The sequence below is a fragment of the Solenopsis invicta genome, chromosome 4 (genome assembly GCF_016802725.1).
Source record: "Solenopsis invicta isolate M01_SB chromosome 4, UNIL_Sinv_3.0, whole genome shotgun sequence".
NCBI classification, from domain to species: domain Eukaryota; kingdom Metazoa; phylum Arthropoda; class Insecta; order Hymenoptera; family Formicidae; genus Solenopsis; species Solenopsis invicta.
In genome coordinates, this window is record NC_052667.1 from 28,352,968 (window position 1) to 28,375,610 (window position 22,643).

General features: G+C 41.7%; 1 protein-coding gene and 1 long non-coding RNA gene across 7 annotated transcripts in view; one reads left to right on the forward strand and one right to left on the reverse strand.

Moving 5' to 3' along the window:
- LOC105200380 (protein trachealess) overlaps nt 1–22,643 on the reverse strand; it is an 83,297-nt gene that overhangs the window by 40,527 nt on the left and 20,127 nt on the right. Inside the window, exons 2-5 of one of the 6 annotated variants that reach the window (XM_039448120.1) lie at nt 22,235–22,267; nt 16,104–16,151; nt 10,812–10,841; nt 4,440–4,479 (exon numbers count right to left, since the gene is read on the reverse strand). In XM_039448120.1, coding sequence (XP_039304054.1) covers nt 4,440–4,479; nt 10,812–10,841; nt 16,104–16,151; nt 22,235–22,259 — 143 coding nt within the window. In that variant the 5' untranslated portion in view covers nt 22,260–22,267. Of the gene's footprint in view, nt 1–4,439; nt 4,480–4,605; nt 4,849–10,811; nt 10,842–16,103; nt 16,152–22,234; nt 22,268–22,643 lie in introns of those variants that run through there. The other 5 variants (XM_011167906.3, XM_039448121.1, XM_039448118.1 and 2 more) reach the window with 5 other exon arrangements.
- The window catches only part of LOC120357526, a 42,430-nt gene continuing 24,639 nt past the window's right edge, over nt 4,853–22,643 (forward strand). The window contains exons 1-2 of the long non-coding RNA XR_005574523.1: nt 4,853–6,658; nt 7,164–7,207. This is a non-coding gene — a long non-coding RNA (uncharacterized LOC120357526). The remainder of the gene's footprint in view (nt 6,659–7,163; nt 7,208–22,643) is intronic.

A 22,643-nucleotide genomic window follows, 5' to 3' on the forward strand; every position in this document is an offset into this window, starting at 1 on the left:
TGCGCCTTTCCAAATATCTCCAGTGAACTCTGAACTCGAATCTACTCCGCGCGAAATTAGAAAAGCAAGTAGAAATCTAAACCGAATAACGTCGTCTCTATCGACGTATCCCGTCGATTTTTCTCGGGCAGCCAAAATGTAAATGACGAATTACACTCGGTTAGTTGACGCTCTCGAAAATTATAGACGGCGTAGCAACTTTGCGCGACCTGTTATTCTTTCCCTAATTTAAATGTCAAAGAAAATTGTTTGATTATTTGCTATGCAAATGGAATTGTTTAAGATAAAACTGACTTAAACCGATGCGGTGGGATCGGAGTTTAACGGGAAGGAAGCTCGAATAATTCGAACGCGATAATTGGATCAAGAAGTCGGATCGAGGAGCGATCCTCCTTCGGTATTCCGCGGGGGACACCGACTCCGCTTTAATTATGCTCCTCGAATTTAGATCGCGAGCCTCCGATAATGGCACGATTCACAAGCGTAACGCGTAACATGCTATCTTATAATTGTTTAACGTCTTGATGTTTTTATTGCAGCGTATTGAAAAAATTATAATAGGGTCACTGTACTATAGAGTGGCCGAACAATCGCTAGTACATGACTGTTGAAGGAAAATATTAAAATATTGAGACTTTAAAATAATAAATTGTAAATTAACTGATATTTTTAGATATAATTTTTATACAGATTTGATTAAAATATGATAAAAATATTTTTTTTATTTTAAAAATATAATTAATGATATTAAGTACCAAAAGAAAATATGTTCCTTACTTTAATAAATGTACTTGTAACTTAGAAATTTACTATACACTTGCTAAAATGCAGATCTGAAAATAATTATGTTGAACCATTAAAAAATTTTATAAATATTAAACGTTTAAACTGGTTGCTAAAATGTCGAAATTTTTTGCAGCAGTATTATCATACTTGAACATCTTACATAAATATTTTGATAGTCTAGCATAAAATTATTTTCTGATTTGTATCTAGCTAGATTTTTAAATACTACAGTAAAATTGTTCTTTTCGTGTAAGCAAAATGGAATATATTAATCAAGTATTTTTTATATTATTATGAAAAACTTAAAATCATTTTAAGTTCGAGTAATAATAAAGCTTCATTTATTTGTTTATTGACTGATTCAAGTTCATTGATTAGTGCAGTGATCCTACATTTCGTCAAATGCAAGAGAAATTCAAAGTTTTAGAGAGACGATTTAAGAGAGAGAGAGAGAGGGAGTGTTCTAAACTTGTAAAAATATTAAATTTATCGCGTTGAATATATCAAACAAAGATCGCTGTCGATCTCTTGTTCCTCGGTGGAGCTCGGTTCATATCGCAAAGAAGAGCTTCTCGAGGGTACAAGCGACAGTCACCCTTTCGACTGCTTTCTCGACTACCGCCCATTTCTCTCACTCGAGAGCACTCGGCGCAATCTGCTACGCGGAATTTGCATACATAAGCTATTAAGCAGCTCTTTTCATTTCCTCCCGTTTATGACAGTTTAGTTAGAATAATGCTTTACAAGATTGCCCCGTGAACAACGTTTCTCATAATGACATTTCTCTACCTGATTAATACTCGTCCAACTCGGCTGTCAACGTGTCATTCGATATTCTCGTGTTCCATGTCGAAATTAGACGTTATACGCTCATGTATGACAGTCAGAATTATTTCTTAAAAAATTTTCGAACCTCATATTTGATCAAATGTAAATCAGGCTCTTCAAACTGATAAAAAGTCTGATAACGCAAGAGGTACGCAAATTCCCGATACGATATTTACTGATATTTTCAATAATTCAGTGACATAATACTGTATTGTATAATTTATGGTCCATTGCTTATGAATAACTGCTCCACCCGCAGCGCATGTATATTCCACAGCCCTAAGTAAGATTTATATGACTGTCGTTTGTGTGCTGCCAGTGCTTCTTCTTGCTTCGTAAAAAAAAAATAAAAAAAAAATAAAAAAACGAAGAGCGATAACTCTATATAACGCACTACATTTTATTTCAATTCTCATAAATACAATCGCCGAGTTTATTGCATACCGATTGGGTAATCGTCCAAGTTATATATTAAAAGCGGCAGCACCTCGATTAACAGATGCCTCGAATCAATGTCCTATGCCAATTATAATTAATTAAACGATTAATCGTGTAATCTGGTAGCGTGGCGTTACGGGATCGGTCGATCGGCACGAACGAGAAGCGTGGATGTTAGTCTTAGCGGGGCGGTCTATGCCATTACGAATTAAAGAACCTTCTCCTTTTTATTGCAGCGTTTTTAATTACCGTGAAACGGCCGGAAATTTTTTTTCCTCCCTACGAGACTACCGGTCGTCCCACGTGCAACCGTCTCGGCCGGTTCCTTCCCTTTACGAGCTGCGAGAAAACACAGGGTGCTAATTAAACGAAACGTTTGGAATGCCTGGGCGCATTGGATCGGATAAAAGGGGATGCTTTCGCTCGAGCACCTTTCTATTCTTTTATCAAAATCGCATTCTTTTATCCGGGAAAACCCAGAAAATTCAAAAGGACGAGGCAAGGATCGCATGTGCCTTTTGACGACTGTAAATACAGTATAAAGAGAGCAAAAGTGTGTGCGTGTGCGTGTCTGCAATAGAGGCGTTCACAATGCATCCTTTTCCGCATTTTAAATACGTTATTTAAGCGGCATGAGTCTGTCTCTTTTTCTTTCTTTCTCTCGTTGCACCATTGAAAAGTGTGAGAAAGTATTTCCATATATTTGCAATTCTATAGTGCATCTTTTTTTATTGGAGTCAGTCAACATCCGTGCTGATTATAATTATTTATAGTATTATACTGACTATATTATAAATCCTGCATGGTTGATAAGTCGATTTTTTCTCGTTATTACACACAGAAAATTCATTTTTTTACCAAGAAAAGCAATTATTCAATTTTTCTTTTTTTAAGTAATGATTATCTTTGCAAAAAACATTTTTTAACAGTAATACTTAAAATATACTTATCATTTCCTTAAAACAAGAAATATTTACTTAAAATAAAATTTGTGTACGTATAGAAAAAGATATACATTTGAATTAAGTAAATATTACTTATTTCAAATATTTCATAAGTTCCTATGTCCACAAATCTATCAGAAGTTTATTATAAGCATCAAATTTATTCAAAATATATTTTGAATCCTAGTAATTTATAATTTCAATAAAGAATATTAAGTTAAAACTAAAATTTAATTTATTTATTATTCTGATTTTTCTTCAATTTTAATTTTATAAAATTCTTTGAAAAAATACATTCTTTTTTTCACTATATGATGAATTTCTTTAAAATTTGTGATAAGTATATTTTAAAACACATCAAGAAAATATTTTTTGTTAAAGATAATCGTTGCTCACCAAAAGAAAAATATGCAAATTGAGTAAATGCTTTCCTTAGCAATAGAATTTGATATTTTTTCTGCGTGTATCCTTAAATTTTAAAGCAATGACTTGAAAGAAAGAATTTAAACATTTGTATGTAATTAGTTTGATATGTTCGTAAGAGCGATGACAAATTGTCGTAATACTACTAGATAGATAATGATAAAATATAAGTAAAATCTGTTAAAAAAAGATGTAACTTTGTTACATGGTCTCAAGGTGCTCGGGGAATGCTTTCCAATTAAAACGCCGTAATATATGCATCGAGTTTGTGTCTTGTGGCAAAAGGCGCGGGAGAAGCTGTAAGGAGACGATGGCCGAGGGTTTGATTCAAGATGAGACGTCAAATGTTACCGCTTCGAAGGGCGGAGGCAAAATTCTCGGTGTCAATTCTCAGAGCAATCTGCCGATGCAGATTAGGATGCTCCCGGTCTTAGTTGATCCCGTATAAGATCCGCTTCCTCCCTCGTACGTCGGGATTAATTGGGGTGAATTGTCCTGCCGCGCCCATTAATGTCACGAGTTTAATCCAGAAGCAAAAATCCTGCAGCAACCTGATACCTATCTCGGTTACCCACAGTCTTTATTTTTCTCACCCAATTGTGTCATTCGAATCAGTTTCGCGATAAGTTTTTGTACAGGGTACCCTCTTGGGATTATAGTATACATTACTTAATAAATATCGTACCTGAAAGATTAATTAGAATTAAAAAATCATAAAAAAATATCAAGGTCTCAATAGAGCTTTCCATTCATTGAATCAGAACTGGCAAATACTGTCGTATAAAGATAAAGAGCACTTTCGTTATAATTACACATACCTATTTGTCATTAATTATAGAATTATTTAATCAATTTTAGCTTGCCCACTTGAGGCAATGATCTATGAGACGTTACACTTTTCTATATTATTGTCAAACTAATAATTTTATAGACGTATACGATTGTAAGGATTGTACGCATATTTATCTAAACTCTCATAGATTCACTGCCACAAATTAAAATAAAATTTGTGTCACTCACCGGTACGATGCGCAACAGCGGAGTTGTAAACTACGTTGATCTGCAAAATACATATATATATCGAAATTAAAGCAGCAGCCAATTAATTTTTCAAGAAATAATTGCTAGTGTTCGAACAGATATGAATAACAAATCGGTAAATAACGAGCAATAGTACATCATTCACCTCATGGTTGCCCCGCTGTCACCCGATGCCTCCTCGTTCTAGGCCACCTCCTCCTCTCAGGTTAGAGGTCCATCGTTGCACACACACACACACACACACACACACACTCGCGAAAACGCGACTAATTACGATCGCCCGCGTATCATGCATCGTATCACACAAAAATCATACAACGCTCTGAAGCCTAATTAACATCGGGAAGGTAAGAGAAATGGCGGAGAGAGAACGAGAATCATTGTCGGTAGTATGTAGTATCTCTTGTGTTTCGCGGAATTGCCCGTACAGTTAGCATCGAGAATACCGTCAACAGCATGCGTACACGCTCGTACACACAAACATATTCGCAAAATCTTACGATAATCCGAACCGTAGTTAACAACAAAAACGGAGTAGTACGACGGAGCGGCCGTTAGAATCGCTACGCAGTAGACACGCGAGCCACGCAGTGGGCAGGTGGTGGGGCGGGATGCGCGCGCAGCGCCTGTACACGTAGGCGGCGTAGGTAGGTGGTAGTGGGGATGAGCTACGCAGCACACAGTCTCACTCAGCCCCCACTGCTTGCCGCCGGTGTGTCTTTGGTGTCTCTTCTAGCAACGTTCCGACGTTCTCGATGTTCATCTTCGTTCGGTACGATGTGTTATATGCGTGTATGCTCTCCTGCTTTGATGTTAACGCTCGGTGTTAACTGTATACGCCGCGCATTTCTGCGAAGTACGCAAGTTGTCCTTGTACTTTCCGGCAATTCTCAAACGTTCTCGAATGTGCGAACTGTAGGTCAGATCGTCATACGATCTTTGTGTATGCGCGACGCGAGGGGAGGATGTATAAAAAATTCAGTGATCCTACACATATTTTATCTACACGTCGTGATTAAGCATCTCTGATCGCTGACGATTACCTCGCGTGAATGTCGCAATGATTTTCGATTTCCGTCGCTGGTCGCTACGCCATTGAACGAGTGAATCGCGCGAAGCATGTCTCGGCAAATGATCCTCGTCTCGAGACTCGTATGAGTTAATAAAGTGGATCGAATCGTAGAGAATTACAGAGAACAATCGTGTTTCTCGCGTACCGTTTTTGTTACCTGTCGCTATTGTTTGTCAATCTACGCATCGAACGAACGGGAAAGGGCACGACGAAAGATACATAATGCATAGTTAAGCATCCATGATATGCAAAATGCAAATCGCTAAACCAATGAGCATCCAGTGGCAAGTCGCCATATTGATTTAGACAAGGACGCTTATTGGTCCGGCGCTATGAACGCTATGAACGCTAATGACGTATTGTGCGTTTTGCGTATCATGGGTCACGGGCTTTATGAATTATGGTCATCACATCATTATCCTTTCGAAGGCGATAGCGGCTGGCGACGATACCGCATACGGTATGTGAAATGCAATTATTCACCACTTGAATTTTTTACTTGGATTACCAAAATTTGCTCCCCTGACTTATTTTCACACATCGCCGCGCCGCCGCGTCGTTTACCCGTTTACGATTAACTGCTCGCAAGCGATGGTGATTATCTCTCGAAGCGGATTTCACGCGATTCGATTGCATACATACATAGATCATGGCGATACAGGCGACGCAAAAATTGACTGTACTCCGTTGAGACGATACGTAGAAACAAGATAGTCATTTCTCGCGACGACGCGATGCTTAGATAAGTTACGTACTTCGGACTTTGAATTCGTCGCGGATTTAATTCTGTCGGTCCGAATTGAGAGCGTGTAGAGTGACGCCGCGCCGCGAGTCGTCGAACGGAGAACGATTCGTGCAACGGGAATCCATGACGGTTACGTTGTCGATCGTTATAAATTTCTGGAGTATTCCACGAGATTCAGCGGCGCGTGCTATTCATTTCGGGAATGCCGTTTAGAATAGTGCGCGACTTTCGCGATGAGATGCTTAATTAGCCATGATTTCGCGACATGCTGCGTAATTAGCCGCGTTTTCGCGAGTGTATGCTGTGCGCGTGTGCAACGACGAAAGCTGTGAGGAGGAGGCGGCCTGGGGAGGCATCTGGTGACAGCGGAGCAACCCAAGGGTAAACCCAATTTATTATTTATAAATTATTTTTTGTTCGCGTAATTAAGCACATCTGTTTCCGTTTACTTGGATAATTAAAAAAAAATTATAGTAATGTTTATGTGAAAAGTTATAGACGTGTTCACTTAGAAAATTTTATAAAAGTTTGAAAAAAAATTGAGAAATTTTTTCGGAAATTATATAATTATTTTATTTAATATCCACACTGGATATATGCGAATAAAGAAAAAATTGACGTGCGCAATTATTTCTTTTAACTCTCGGGAAGTCGCGATTAATCGGACAAATACACAGTTTTTTTTTTAAATAAAAAATTAATTAAATAAACTGCTTTGCCATTTATCATTTTGGCTGTATTTTGTACAAACTATATGTAATGAAGTCCGATTGACCAGATCTTCCGTAGAAGTATTGACGTCACGACCTCCGTAGAATTAAATAATTGCCTGGGATTATATTAATTGTCTTGAGCGCTGCTATAATTTCGGTTTTGTATTTTACAGATCGACGTGGTGATGACAATACAATCCGCTGTTGCATCGTATCGGTGAGTCTGAAATTATTTTGAACTGAAGTAAAGAATCTGTGAATAGTACAAGCAAATGTAATATCTCACAGATCTATTGCTTTGAAATGAATGAGCTAAGGTAGATTAATGCCAATGTATGCAAATTAATATAAATAATTAAAATTAATACAAATATAAATTACGATGATATAGCGTGTTTCAAATAATTGAAATAATTTATTTGATAAAAACATTCTAATGATAATTATATTTATAATTTATAAATATATTATTATTTTTATAGTGCGTTAAATCTGCCTTAATCTTTCATTTCTATTCATTTATATTTGATAATTTTATTGATTGGTTTGCAAGCTTATAATACTTAATGTGCTTATTACTTCAATATTTGAGAAATCAAAATACGAAGTGATCTGAGTAATAAAAATTAATATCGTCTCAACTGTGAAAATCAATAATAGGTAAATGAATAATCGTTACGAATGAAAACAATTGCCAAATTTGAAAATTTTTTATAATATTATTTAATTGTGAATAACTTATTATTAGATATTTTCACGTATTAAGAGGGTATCTTCGACGCTGAAAAATTATCGATTTTTAGAAATTTTTTTGAAAAGAATAATAAATAAGTTTGATATCAACAAAAAGGACACGTTTCATTAATTGTTAATGTATAAAAAAATATTTTTAAATCGGTTTTAATGTGTTAAAATAAATTTTTATTTGGGCTGCTCTCGGGCCGTCCGACAAAACATCCTTCCAGTATTTGCACTCTAGTGCTTTGTAAAACAAACGAAAACCAAAAAGTGATTGTAATCTTGCAGAATGATGTTGACATTAAGAGGTATCGAAACAATTTTCCAAATTTTGTGAAAATCAAAAAGTTATAGCATTAAAAAAAAATTTGATTTATTTGACAAATTTTGCGACTTTTAAACGTTTATAAAAATTGTTATAATATTAAAATTTTAAGAAAATGATTTAATCTTAGAGAATTATATTTGCACAAGTGAAAATTTATTTTATCAAAACAAATTGAAAATTGTTAAACTTATCGTGCAAATACTTGGAGCTCGAGAGCAGCCCTAGTAAAAGTTAATTTAAATAAGTAAAAACATTTTTAAAAATTATTTTTTTTACACATTAACAATTAATGAAACATATCCTTTTTGTAGATATCAAATTTATTTTGTAGATATCAAATTTGTTATCCTTTCGAAAAAAATTTTCAAAGATCAATATAATTTAATCAGATAATTTTTTCAGCGCCGAGAAAGTATGTGCCCTTTTAAGATCGCAATTAATAATTTACTAAAATATTATATAGTAAAAGAGGAACATCCTGTATTTATGAAAAGATCGAATTTAAATCTACGGATCATACACGTCTCTAGTACTTTACTCAATCTTTTTAAAAACGATAGGGAACCGTGAATGTGCGAGTGGGAACAGTTTCCCTGCGTGCAGAAAATGTCGCTATAAATGCCGTGCAAATGTGTATCTATGAAAATGAGGTACAAACTCGAAGGCCGATATCTGTCGAGTTCACTGCAACATACTGTCCCGTCTTTGACATAAAATTGGTCTACGTCCCTACGTACCCTATAATAGCGATCGATACATGCCTGCATCTTTCTAACGTCAATCGCTTCGACACAATTCTTTTGTAGATATTCTCGAAGAAAGCTGCCATAAAGAGCATCGGTATTGTCGTACCTCATATGGAACGATTAAATTTTTCGATAGCGATCGCTCGCTCGCGATTTATTTACTAGGAAAATGGCGTAAAATTATACTCGCCTGCGAGATTCAACGCATCGTCAAATAGCGGCTATTTGGCACGGGATCGCGGAGCGGGAAGAGGGGGAAAGGGCGAAAGAAGAAAGGAAGGAGGGGTTTTTGTGGGGTGCGAGCCGTTATGGTCAGGATTACCGCGGCAGAACTTGGGGGGGTTCACTCCCTTTGACCGACGCACTTAGAGCAACAATAACTCACTAATCCAAGCGGGCCCTGCACCCGGGCGCCGATGAAAAATGTAAAAATCCGGAAAACCACTGCTCCGTGACAGTTCAATACATTTTAAATGCGTTCCGGCGCATTTGTGGGATACGATAAGCAGCCGCGGGAGTCGGAGCCACGCGAACGCCCCAATATGTCGGTTATTTATCGTCAGATTTATGGAATAAATGAGTAGGAGAGTGCCCGCACTTGTCGCGGCAATCCTCAAATATATGCTCTTTCGTTTTTATTATTAACGTTTCGCGCGATACGTCTGATGGAATCGCAAATTTCCGAGAAATTCCGGGCGCGAGCGTCGTCACTCCTGCGCGAATGAATTCGGAGGAAACGCGAAACGTAAATTATGTATCGTTGATGACGGGAAAATAATACATAAATTATTCAGGGACAAATCTAATACGCACTACGGGAAATACGCAATGAGCCGGACGAGGGAAATGTGTTGAAACGGGATAGATCGATGCGCCGAACGTTGATGAGAGTAGAAAAAAAAAAAGAAGGGTAGGAGGGTTGCGAGGGATGGAATGCCTTTATACGCCGCATCTCTATGGGATTCTTTCACGACACGCCGATTTAAAACGCCTTTTAAGACGGGTCGTAGGGCCTGGGTGGAATTGTGCCGAGCTGAATCGAGCATTGAACTCTATATCGCTCGTACCCTCCTCGACGCTCCATAAGTTGCATTCCTATTTTCTGTCGTAATAAGGAAGGCACCCACCCACTGCCGTACGCCAATAAAACCTGATCGACTGTAATCGCGCTTCGCGATGATTAAAAGAGCAATATGTAAAGTCGAACGTATCGATAGCGACGCGCGAGAGGAAAAAGAAAAGAGCAAAGTTTGTACGCGACGAGCGAAGGCGCGAACGATCGTCTCGGATTTTAAAGTACAAGGGGAGCGGGAACGAGCCGCTCGTCGCTCGCCGCTCGCCGCTCGGCAATCATGCGGAAAACAAAAGCACGGCCGGGCCGTGCATTATAATACAACGAGCGCCGAACGGCTAGAGCGCGCATTTCGACAGCCCGAAAAATCCTGCTTTGCAATTCGACGCGCGCGTCCGCTCATGCAGTTTTTACATAATCGCGTTTCGTCACCGAACACGACATTCATTTGATAGTTGGCCCGCCACGCGAAAAGTCATTATTATAGGGCGCATACGCGATAATAACACGTATGTATTATGTATAGCTGTGAGAGAATCGTCGCGACTGCGTCGCGCTCGGATGACACTCGTATATTTTAAGTGACTGTTCGGTCTCGTGCATATGTGTGCGAAAGAATGCATCGTTGCTAATAAGCGTTAGACCACTCGTCGTTACACCCTCTGTGCCTCTCTTTCGGCGCAAATCCGAACGGAGCTGGCAAATCCGTTGGTCACGCAAGAGTAAAAGAAAACGACCGTGAGCGTACTCTTTAAACTGAAATCAGTATATTATTCCGATTTTAGTGAGAGTAGTACCTCCTTCTTAATCAGAATCACTGAAAAGTAGTGAGTATTAGTCACCGTAAATCGGTGAGATTTCATCATCACTGATTTAGATTTAGAGAGTATAGTGAGAAAAAAGCGGCATGCATTTTGAGTGAATTAGTTGAGCGTACCTTTCGAAAGCGTAGTGTCTCTCCTCAAATCTGTAACACATAAACAAGCTTCGTCACTATATCGTACAAGTACGCGGAGGAGAGGTCATTGGTTTCCGAACTCGTTTCACGTAAACTAGTTTCGACAAGCTCATCGGGCGAGAAGGGGGCGAGACGCCGCGCCGCGACGGAGGCAGGACCGCGAAGATTATTTCGGACGGTAGACGGGTAGTTTGGCGCACGTAGGTAGTTATACCTATAAGTAGACATAATCATCACCATTGTAGATAGGCAGACGGGTGAGGCTAATTTCCAGACCCCGTATTATAGTCCCCGAATCAACTTTTCTATAGTATAATAAGCTATTTTATATGACGCGCGCTCTCGCAATTATATTGAGATTAGATAAGACAGCGGCCGGTCAGTTTACAGGCGAATTCAAAACATACGCGAATTCGATGCATACAAGAGAGTTAGGAAGGTAAACTCGGACGTTTTACTCTTTTCGAGAAAGTACCCGAAGAGATATCATTTCGATAGGAGAGCAACATCAGCAGTAGCAGCAGCGATGGCGGGACAGGCATTTTCTTGCGCGCGAAACGAAATTCCGGAATAAATAAAGCGCCATTCGGAGTGTATTCACAATGCTATTTACTCCTAAGCGGAGTTTCTTCCGACATTACGATCGAGAAGTCAGCGTTGCGGGCGTTTTTCCGATCCTGTTCGACGAAGCGACTACGCGGGACCGGAATGCGAAGCCGTGCGATAAAAAGCGAATCAAATATCTACCGTTGGACCGAACCACTCGACTAATGAAAATACCTATTGTTACTCCCTTGGTTTTGCGTCAAGAAACTTTTCGTCGCAACGTTTAAACTTGACGCGGGTATTTCGTTAAAAGAAAAAAGCATTACGTGAACTCGATATCGCGGATAATGGACGAAATAATTGTACAACACGCGGTATGCATGACGAACATGATTTTCGTTTCGTACGAAACTATAAATTCTGTCATACTTTGTTACGTATGACAATTTTAAGCAGCATTGAAATTGCGCGGGCAGAATCCGGTGTCAACGAAACGTCGTTCGGTTTCGATGGCTCAAGTTTCCACCCAAGCGAATCGGACGGTGATAGGTGACGAAGACGTGAAAAATAATCGAGATCGGAACGAGTGGCGAGGGCGTTCAAAATTCGCAATCCGGCGCAGCGCGGCGGCGGCTCGGCACAGCTCGGCGTGGCGCGCGCGTTGCAGTTCCTGATTCGCATTTAAGTTAGCCTCACGTTCCGCTGGTGCACGTGATCCAGCTGCTCGAGAGGAATCCCACGTATCCGTGACGTCGCTACGTCTCCACCGCGAGCAGGCCGCATGCGAATACGCGGGTGCGCGCGAGACTTCTGTCTAGCCGCGCGCTGACTTATTAGGGATTCTGCACGCGGGCCGCGTGCAGAAATTCGACGTCGCGGCACAGGCGCCACGTGTACTCGCCGGACGCACGTTCTTCTAATTTGCGATACGTCTTCGGACTGCTTAAAACTCGACCAACCTGTTTCCGATGCCGGTCGATCGTGTGCCCCCGTCCGCCAAACCGGAAGAGTCGAGAGAAAGAAAGAGAAACTGCGCGTGCATCTTCCCGTTTACGTTCCTAACTATGTTGCGTCCGCGTCCGCGTGTGCGTGACGTTTCTCCACCAACAAAAATGCATCTTTCGCGTACACGTGCAGCTTCTTGGGAGGGAAAGGGGCAAACTTTTTTTCCACCATTAAATCGCAGAGCGTAATAGGTCTTCGGCAACTTTCTAACGTACGACGTGATAATTCACGATGATAGATATCGTATCCAAAATATCCGCGTAATCCTTTCTTTACACAGACTGATAGGGAGAGAAGGATTTTGCGGGAGAGAGAAAAACAGGCACCCCGTGGCTATACTTATGACTCCCGAGTGTATCACTTTTCTAAATCTTGCTTCCTGCGCGTCACACTTGTAAGAGGTACCGCGCATTTTTCATATTCTTCAAATAAATAACCTAAATCTAACGAATTCTCCGTTTTTCCCGCATGAGAGATTTACGACTCAAATCCCAGTACATTCCGAGTTGAGTATCGTGCAATTGCAACGAGCGTGAAATTACGCGTTGCTTCGAAAGCATTTGTGCTTTAGTACCAGGGAAATTAGAGCATGCGTAGAAAATATAAATAGCACTGCTGTAACTTTCACTCATCGAGATCGAGTTAATAGCGCCTTCCCGGTGGCGGCGACGGCTAAACAAGAGCAGCAGATCGCGGTAACGCTGCATCGGCTGCAGCGAGCGGAGGCAAAAGCGTAGAAACGCGCATTGTCCGGCGCGTTTCGTAAGACGGGAGGAAACCGTGCGACAATGCGGTCTGTCTCTCCTCTTTCTCTTTCTCTCTCTCTCTCTCTCTCTCTCTCTCTCTCTCCGGAGATCTCTCGAGAGGGAAGGAGAGACCAATGGGGCAACGAGGTAAGAAAAGCTGGCGCGAGCGGGGAAAAATACGGCTCGCCCGTTGTTTCGCTTTTCTCCTTTGAGTTTTATTTATTGGCCAGCGTGAATATTCAGCTCCGGCGGACAAAACTCCATTCCGTTCCGTTCCGTTCCGGCCGCGCTCCGATCGGTGCGGTAAAGAGAGGCGGGCGCTGTGTGTAGCGTCATTTACAGAAACGCGAGGGCGATATTGTTGGACGTCGTCGTCGACACGGATACAATACGACCAAGAATACGGTGGAATGCATTAATATTAATGGTGCTACGGAAGGATCCTTTTTTTCCGTTGCTAACGTTCGCGCGTTCGCGACAGACTCGACCGCTCATCGAACTCTACCCGAAAGACGATATCGCGATTGCCGATTCGCGAGATTTTGCCGCGGAAAGCAAATTTAAGAGAAGGACAATCGTACAAGCGAGCCGCGACGAAGAAATGCTGCAGGTGAGAGGGATTTGATTACCTTCTCCGTTCTCGCGAAATTTCTGTATTCGCGTACTCGTCGGATGCAGCGCGGCACAGTGGCTCGAGAGAACGCGTAAGATTGTCGCCTCGAGCGTCGGTTATGCCGGTGACGATGCACCTCGTAACGCCCACTATTCTTTATCATCGTACACTGCCTCAGCGATGACTCGCTGTTTCAATCTTTTAATGCACGCGTGAAACTGTATATGTTTCGTTGCTTACAAATGTTACATTAACATTTTTAAATTTATCTAATAAAAATAATATAAAAGAAGCGTGACATAGAGAGAGAGAAAGAGGTGGGGAAAAACGGGGGAACGCGCACGGTTGAGTGAAAAATTTTTATGCAAAAAACTGCGATTTATCTCGAAAGCGGCATCTCCATAACCCGGTTAAAGACTTTGATGGCCTTGCAGTTTAACTTCCAAGGTACGTCACGAGATGGGGAACAAGATACAAAGTGGCAGATTCTTCGCTCTACGTAGGTGGGTGGTGTATGTGAGTCACGGTTATACATATTAAATACGTCGGATCGTTGACTAACGAAACATCGCGGCGCTGCGTTGATTACATCTCGCAGCCGCACCGTTCATCTCGATAATATCACGTCGCACAATTTTTCTTTTTCCGTTTCGGGTTAATGGCATTAGTATTTATTTTGCCATTTATCGACGAACTCGCTCCGTTCTTTTCATTTGAGATGGCGGTATAGTCGATTGTTTCGCTTTAGGATCGCGTCGGACCGCAGGGATAAACAAAAGTGGACCATGAAAACGCGGCGTAGGATGGCGAGAAAACGACGGAGAGCTCGGGGGAAAAATAACGTAGGTCGTGGAATGGCTTAGGAAAGCCGATCCGAAGTCGAATGGGAGAGCGAGGAGAAGGTCTCGAAGTTTCGCTGGTCGGTTGACCTCGTCGGGTAATAAGAATAAATGTGATTCTATTACGGGTTCAATTGTTACGGCGGCAGATAGGCCGCTCTCGATGGAGGACGAAGGGTAGATCGTACTCGATAAGATTTACCCAGGAAGGTTTTACCTACGAAAATCGCTCCGCCACTTCGGACATTCGCTAGGGAGGAGGATGTCGATATTAACGAACGTTACGAGCGCTTGTAACATCGTCAAAATGTAATCGTCCGTAGTGTCGAAAGAAAACGTTACGCGCCCGATGCAAACATCTTCGTCGCGTGCGTAATTTGCCTTCTATGGGAGGCGCGTGGCGCCTTTAAAGATCGCTTCGTAAATCACCTCTGACATAAATGTATATAGGGCGTTCAAGAAAACCAAGAAAATGTTTATTTAACATTTATATGTAATAGTGCGCATCATACTGAGTAAAAAAGCTTTATTAAACATAAGTCGAAAATTCAACCGTTTCCGGAATATAAAAGTTCTATATTTGTATATTAGTATCATAACCGACTTGGTTTCTACGTGTTGCACTCGTTAGGTACAGTATGGATACAACTGCTTATAAAGTTCTCTAGATAAATGAAGCACTAACTCCCGCGACATTGAATATCCTTTTGCGTTAATTCCAGGATTTTCTTTTGCGTATCCTTCGAATGTGATTTTTTTGTATTGGGCGTCGATACAACTGAAATATATGTATGAAATTTAAAGGCCATTTGAAATGCGGTTTGTAAACACTGACACTAACAGTACGTGGTATTGAATATATGTATGACATTACGATATTGTACGAATATTGATATGATATTATGAATGTTTTAGAATATTCATTCATATCTTGTGCTGTTAGGGGAGATATAAATCTTTACGTCACATGTGACACGTAGCAGCCAATAAATCAGGTGGTGATACTAGTATAAAAAATTGTTCATATTTCTGAAATACACTGAGAAAAAATTTATTAATTTAAAAAATGTGTTCGCAGACATATGCAAACATATGATTTACTAAAATTAAGAAAAAAGAAAATTTTCTTTAATTTTAGTAAACCATGTGCATATGATTGTGTAAACGCATTTTTTTAATTTTAGTAAATTTTTTTTCTCAGTGTAATTTAGTTTTTAACCTATGTTTATTAAGGATTGCTTTACTTATGGTGTATACTATTTTATAAATGTTGAAACTATAAATGTTGAAATTATAAATGTTGAAACAATTTTTCTAAACACCCTGTATGAGATGAAGAAATGTTTATTGTAAAAAATATTATCGATCGTAACAGGTATATTAAGATGATATTTTACACATACGCATAGCGCAAGTCAGTTCTGCTCTCCGTTCTTAAGACTACCTAAGATAAGAAAAAGGCCGTGCGTAATAAATTGGCGCGATTTCGTAGAACGCGAATCGGGACTGAGAGAGTACTCACCGTGCGTTGACGGAGGTAGGATTTCCGACGTCGTCCATGGACGGTTTCCTAGAATGAAACCACGAGTGAAATTCGTTACTGTTCATCCGCAGCTGCATAAACGCGGGATGATTATGCGGATTGGTCGCGCATATATGGTTTGCCGATTGCCACATTTCGCGTGTGTTAACGGATTCCCGAGGCTTCTTCTCGACAGGCGTTTCTAACGAGAGACGTTTCTAACGTATTCTTTGCAAGTTTTATGTCACGTAAACCGAGCTTAATATCTGCATCTCTTTCACGCTGCTATGAATCATCTCTGGATTTTTTTCGCGACGGACGGTCACACAGTTCTTAAATCTTCGTACACGCTATTCGCTCTCGTCCGCATTTGTGTATCTTTAAAGCATCTATAAAGCGGTAAATTTACAAGCCTCTCCCAAACACAACGCGGTGAAACGTTCTACGTGCGTAACACTACACGTTATCGATCACAAATTAATTATTACAAATTTTTCGATGTCCGGCACGATCGCGATTACAGCGTGCGAGTAAAAACAGTGTTCCCGTGACGCAATTTGCAAAACAACCGTGGTATGAAAACGAGCGCAGCGAAAGTGGCGAAGAAACATCCGCGCGTCGGCCGGTCTTGAGAACGTGTGCGTAAGTGTCATCGGCGCGTGTTGGCCCTCGTGCTCTTGGAGGGTTCCACCCCCATCATCCCCGAAACGTCATCCCCACCAGTCGGTGATGTTCGCTGCGCGTGCCCTTCTCGTCAATGTAACGCAACGCACTTTTTCAAGAAGGTAAGGGGATTAACAGATCTTTCTAAAATTTTGTCGAAGAGAGTGATATTATTTGCACGAATGCGGGGAAAAAAATAGTATAGTTGAGTAGGCAACGCGAGCAGAAATCACGTTCGACTAGATTAGTACGTTATCGATTCGACGCGTTATCGATTAATCGTGTCAAGTTGTTTACAGATACTTATTAGCAGATATGAAAGAACCGAAGAACCTAAAAGAATAGATATAAATGTGAGCTGTAGAATGTAAATACATTCGTATGTGTGAACAAGATTCCGATCTCTGACAGTCGAGATTTCAACACTGCCAGGCTGGAGCGGAACGCGCTCCGTCTTCATTTGACCGATTGTGAGATCTGGAACCCCGCGACGCCAATAAAACGCCGTATCTCCGCGCGGTGGCTTGTGTATCTATTTTCACGCCGCAACCTTATCCCTTAGCCGACCCTAACGTTGCGTCGAGTCGTGGAGGGAATCATCGATTAAAGCCTAATGGGATTATACCCTTACGACGGATCGCTTTCTTCATTTTGCATGCGAATAAAAACGAATTTTAATTTAGACGGTCAATTGTAAAAAGAATTTACATTTTACGCGATTAAGTAAGTAGTTTTCTCACGTCGCATCTTGCTTTGAAGCTGTAATGATGCGACAAAAGCATATCAAGCGAACACGGATGTTTACTAGCGTCTCATTAAGGATGTTTTGGTTATATAATACAAGTTCAAAATTATTGAAATTTAAAAACCGAAGACTTCTTTAGATTTATTTTTTTTCCTAATCAACAACCAAAAATTTTGGTCGTGAATACCTGAAATCAGTGGATTTATATAGTAATTTTTGCAGCAAAAATTACTACATTTTGGTACAATTTAAAATAAATAACTTTTAAACAAGTAAGTGGGTCTAAATAAATTTTTGCACAAATATTTAAGTCTTATTAGTACTATATGGAAAAATTTTGATTTAATTAGTAATGATACTTTCCAATCAAATCTGCAAAGCTTAATTTTACATAAGGATCAAGAGTGTAAACAAAAAATTAAATAACTTTAAATCAATAAGTGAATTGTGCTTAAATTTCACACAGGTAATACTAGAAACTCAAACGTAATACTAGAATATTTTATGAAATTTTTATATTTTTAGTAATGTTCTAATATATGAGCCATACATCCTTAATTATTAATTATTATAGTATTGTAAATCTTGTGGGGGCATTTAGATCGCGACTGGTGACGCAACGAGAGGAGCAAAGATAATTTTTGCCACTTCGGAGGTCAAGAGCGGATTTAAGCGAGGAGGCAGCGGGAAGACACGCTTCCGAGTTTTGCTTATCGATTCAAATCGCGTTCCCGCGTATGAATGAACGAACGAGTGGGCGAGTCGAGCCACCGGTTGAATGGGGAGAGCCCCACGGGTGACCACAAAGTACACGCGTGCGTACCGACGATCGTTCGTGTTCTCCGCACACTCTGCCCTTCGCACGCCTTTTCCGCCTATTTCTCTCTTATCACTTCTTAACGATAATTTTGCGAAATCGATCGAGTTTCTCGAGCCGAGATTGATCACAGATGGTCGAATCGAATCGGATCGGATCGGATCGGATCGGATCTGATATATATTCTTCGATCCCGCGTCCCGTTTTTCATCACGTTACCATAATACACGTCCCACGAGTATTCCTACAGCTTCACTGATAATTTCCGCGACGTTGGAGCTTCTTCTCGCGTCCCGGAGAGCGTAGGGATTAACCGCGGCAATGATGTAATTCGATGTATCGGACGCGTAGCTAGGTATGCGGCGCGACTAACTCGGAACGTTTTGTATCGCTGGCGCTAAAAATGCGTGGCGAATCGACGGGAAGGATCGTCCTGACTAGGCAACTTTGAGGCAGATCCGTTTTCTACGATCTTAATAGGTATCGGATCCGGCTCAAAGCATTCCGCCGTGCAGCGTAGGCCTGGGTACCCCGCGCAGGTCGCGCAGTCCACCCGACGCGGCGCGGCGCGGTAATCGCCAGTAGTAAATCCGTCTTGTTTTTCACGCGTTGGTTTTAGCCTTTTAGCCGCGGCATTAGAATCACGGACCATCGCGCATCGCTTGTTTTTCGGTCACTGTCGCGCCGTGATTCCAAAGTTCGCGCGCGCGCGCGCGCGCCCGCGCGCTCACCGCGTGCTATTAAACGCTCGGATTTTTGTCGGGCTGTCCGCCGCATTGTGCGCAATTATACACGCTTTTTGTCAGCTAAGCCGGTGTAAAATGCGGTTTTCCGAAAATGGCAGTGGAACGAAGACTGGTCTCTATGAGGTGGCGTACGGGATAGTATCGTTTAATTTGGCATAAAACATCAGTGTCCGTCTCGTTTGCTACTTGTTCCTTCTTCCCGTGTTCCTGGAGTTTCTTTCCCGTCGTCATCGTTGTCGTCGTCGTCATCGTCGTCGTCGTCGTCGTCGTCGTCGTCGTCGTCGTCGTCGTCGTCGTCGTCGTCGTCGTCGTCGTCGTCGTCGTCGTCGTTTCGCGAATAGGTTCCACGAACGTTATTCTACCTACATATGTATATACTTTTATACTTGAACAGTGCAACGCCTCAAATCCCTCTTTCCCGCAAACGGGAAATTATTTTCAAGGTTTATCCAACAAGACGCTGAAAAGAAGTAGGCGGAAAAAAATGTTTTGCGATCGTAGACACTGATCTCTCGAAAGAACGGGAAGTCGAGCGAGAGAATTCGGTAAGAAAGGTTTTTGCGTAAGGTAGTTGTCCATGTAATTGCGAGAGAGGACTAAACGCGTCAACGTCTTCTGGCTGATCGAGTTACCGGTTAAGGCGATGCAAAATGCGGTTTCACTTTTTGCGCTTTGGTTTAATAGTGTCATGCTATTACAACTATCCGGGTAAACGCAACAATATCGTCTTTCTTTCATATTCTCGTTAACGCTACCTCCATCGGGCGAATTAAAAAGAAGTAGAAAAGTCGATTACGCCGATGAATTTCGTAAGGAAGGTGCAACTTGATTCACGTGTATCTGGATATGGACGACGAACGTTCCGGTCGACAGTGACGAGATGGAATAGCGCGCGAGGGAGAGCCGAGCAGCGCGCGCTGCTGGAAGAATAGCGAGTTGCTGAGAGTGCTGAGAGTGCCGAGAGAAGCGGCGGAGAATGAAGGGGGATCTCTCGAGAGGGGGGGGAAGGCGACCGGTCGACCGGTCCTCTTGGACCTGGACAGACGGACGGAAAGACAGACAGGAGACTGTGGAGACCGCTCATTACGGGCGGCGCATGCGCGAGGAATGCGGCGGCTCTGGTCTCTTCGATACAATAAATATAGGATCGGAGATCAGCGGTGCGGCGGGTGAGCGAACGCGCGCGCTGGAGAGAGAGAGAGAGAGAGAGAGAGAGAGAGAGAGAGAGAGGGCGCGCGAGGGTAAACCGATGAACGGGGTCCGGGGCCCCGACAACAATGCCCGACAACGTAGTAACGACATCCAGTTAAATCGCGGCGGTCGGCAAAAAAATACGCGCGGCCGCGATTCTTTAAAGGCTCGGTGAACTCGCAACCGCGCGCGAGCGCGAATTCGAGCGAACGCATGGAGAAACCGGACGATGCGAGAGCGCGAGACACAGGCGATTTCCATCGACGAGATCGTCCCTCGTATCGTCGTTGCGCGCGATACGATCGTCCTTGTTGTATTTATGAATTTATAATTAGAAATTTGAACCGAGATCGCTCGATCGATCGATCCTCTACAATAACGTTTGTACAACTAATCGTAAATGGCGATAATTCTTCAACCGCGTGTACGACGAAAATTAAAAGAAAAGATCACCATCTTGCGTTGGCGATTATGAGTAATATAATTAACATTTCGCTTTCTTAACGGCGCTATTAGCAGGAACGAAAACAGGCGCATTACAGCTTAAAAGCCCGCGATGGACTCTCGGAGGATGGGGCACCCGGTTTAAAATTGTAGGGAACCGACAAGGTAGATGTACCCACGATATAAATGCTGATCAATCAAGGCGAACGGAGCATTTAATCGATACTTCAATAATTATCAACCTGCCCCGGACGAGTTTCGCAGATAACCCTTATGCATCTTTTTCTCCTAGTGCTCTTTTTCTTATTGATCAATCGCCCCTGCTTAATAATCACTTTGAATATAATTTATGCCGTATAAGACGCTAAAACGATACACTTTCTCATTCGTTGCGTACTATTTGAGATTGTTTTTTTTTTCTTTTTCCGAAGAAGCTTTACTTTGATCGCTAATATTTACCATCAAGATATATTTTCCGCGATATCGTAATGACGCATAATGTGTTGGAGATGTTCCATTAATTTCAGCGTGTTCAAATACCGCGACGCGAGATTTTTCATGCGAGACCGTAATGAGTGACAGCTCGAAGATTCGCGAGTGACAGAGAGGTGTACACAAAGTTACACAGAGGGGCGAGGACGGGAGTAAACCGATAACGATCCGCGTGTCATTAATCGCGTTGAGTTGTTTGCAATTAGCGTGAAATCGCTCGCGGTTAATTACAGTGATACTCGTATCACGCGGGTTGGTCCCCATCGTTAATTACAGGCACTTTCCTACGCGCCGCGTGATTATGCATAATGGATCTGTTTGCGAATGGATGCGCCTTATTCGAATAAACCATACAGATCGCCGTAAACAACGTCGTAAAGCTTATGCGTTTCATTGATCTTTTCGTGTTCGTCGTTACGGTTTTATACTCGCGTATATCTTTTACATAAAGTTTCAGGAGTGCGCTCTCGGAAGGAGCGAGCGCTCTCCTGAACGGGCGAAACACGCGAGATCTGATATCCGATAGACGCGTAAATGTAGCAAATGGCGAGACGCGTCGCGCTCGGACGTTCGCATACATACTTCGTGCTTCGTGAAACAGCTTCGTGCCGATTCTGCGTTCGTTCGTCACTCGAGAGAGTTGATTTATATCCGTGGCTAAGAACCTCGTGTGCCAGACCTCGATGCTTCGCTCGTTGCTTCTGCGTGCGCGCCGCAGCGCTCACTTTGAACAATGGAATTGCGTCGCGACGTCGATCTCTCTGTATCAATCACCTCGCCAACGAGATCTTTTATATCTCTTCGGCCGTCCATCGAGACCGCCGCACCGCGCCGCGTCGCTCCTTTTCATAGCTTCGCTTTGTATTATTAGCTAGATCGGTTTCCTCCTCGCTCTGACGCGAATGCGGATGCCGCTCGTTCGTCGAATAATGTTTGCGAAGATCATAAGCTTTTTTGATCGCTCGTAATTCGCGACGACGAATGTAAGCGAATGTGAAAGCGAATCAATACGAGAATGTAATGAATTTCTTACCTATCTGTCCAGCAGAGCGCATCATCTCGGTACCTAGAAACAAAATTAGAAAAAAATTAATTTTAGTTGTTTTGAATAATTTATTAAGGATGTATAGGCTACTTCTCAAAACATCACACAAAAAAAATGAATTCCTAAAGAAATGTATAAATGCTTTAATCTATTTTATGCTGAGAATAGCGCCAAGACTAGATAATCTTCGATTAAGAATTAATTATTCTTAAAACAAAGCGAAAAGATATTCTTATTAAAAACGAATTTTATTTGATTTAAAGAATAGAATTGTGCCCGTTTAACATTAAATATGCTTATATTAGGATTTTTTTCAATGCGGGCGGGTCTGCTGCGGCGGAATTAATGTATATTTCACTCATGTTGTTTGTAGGTAGCAGATCCGCTGCGGCAGATA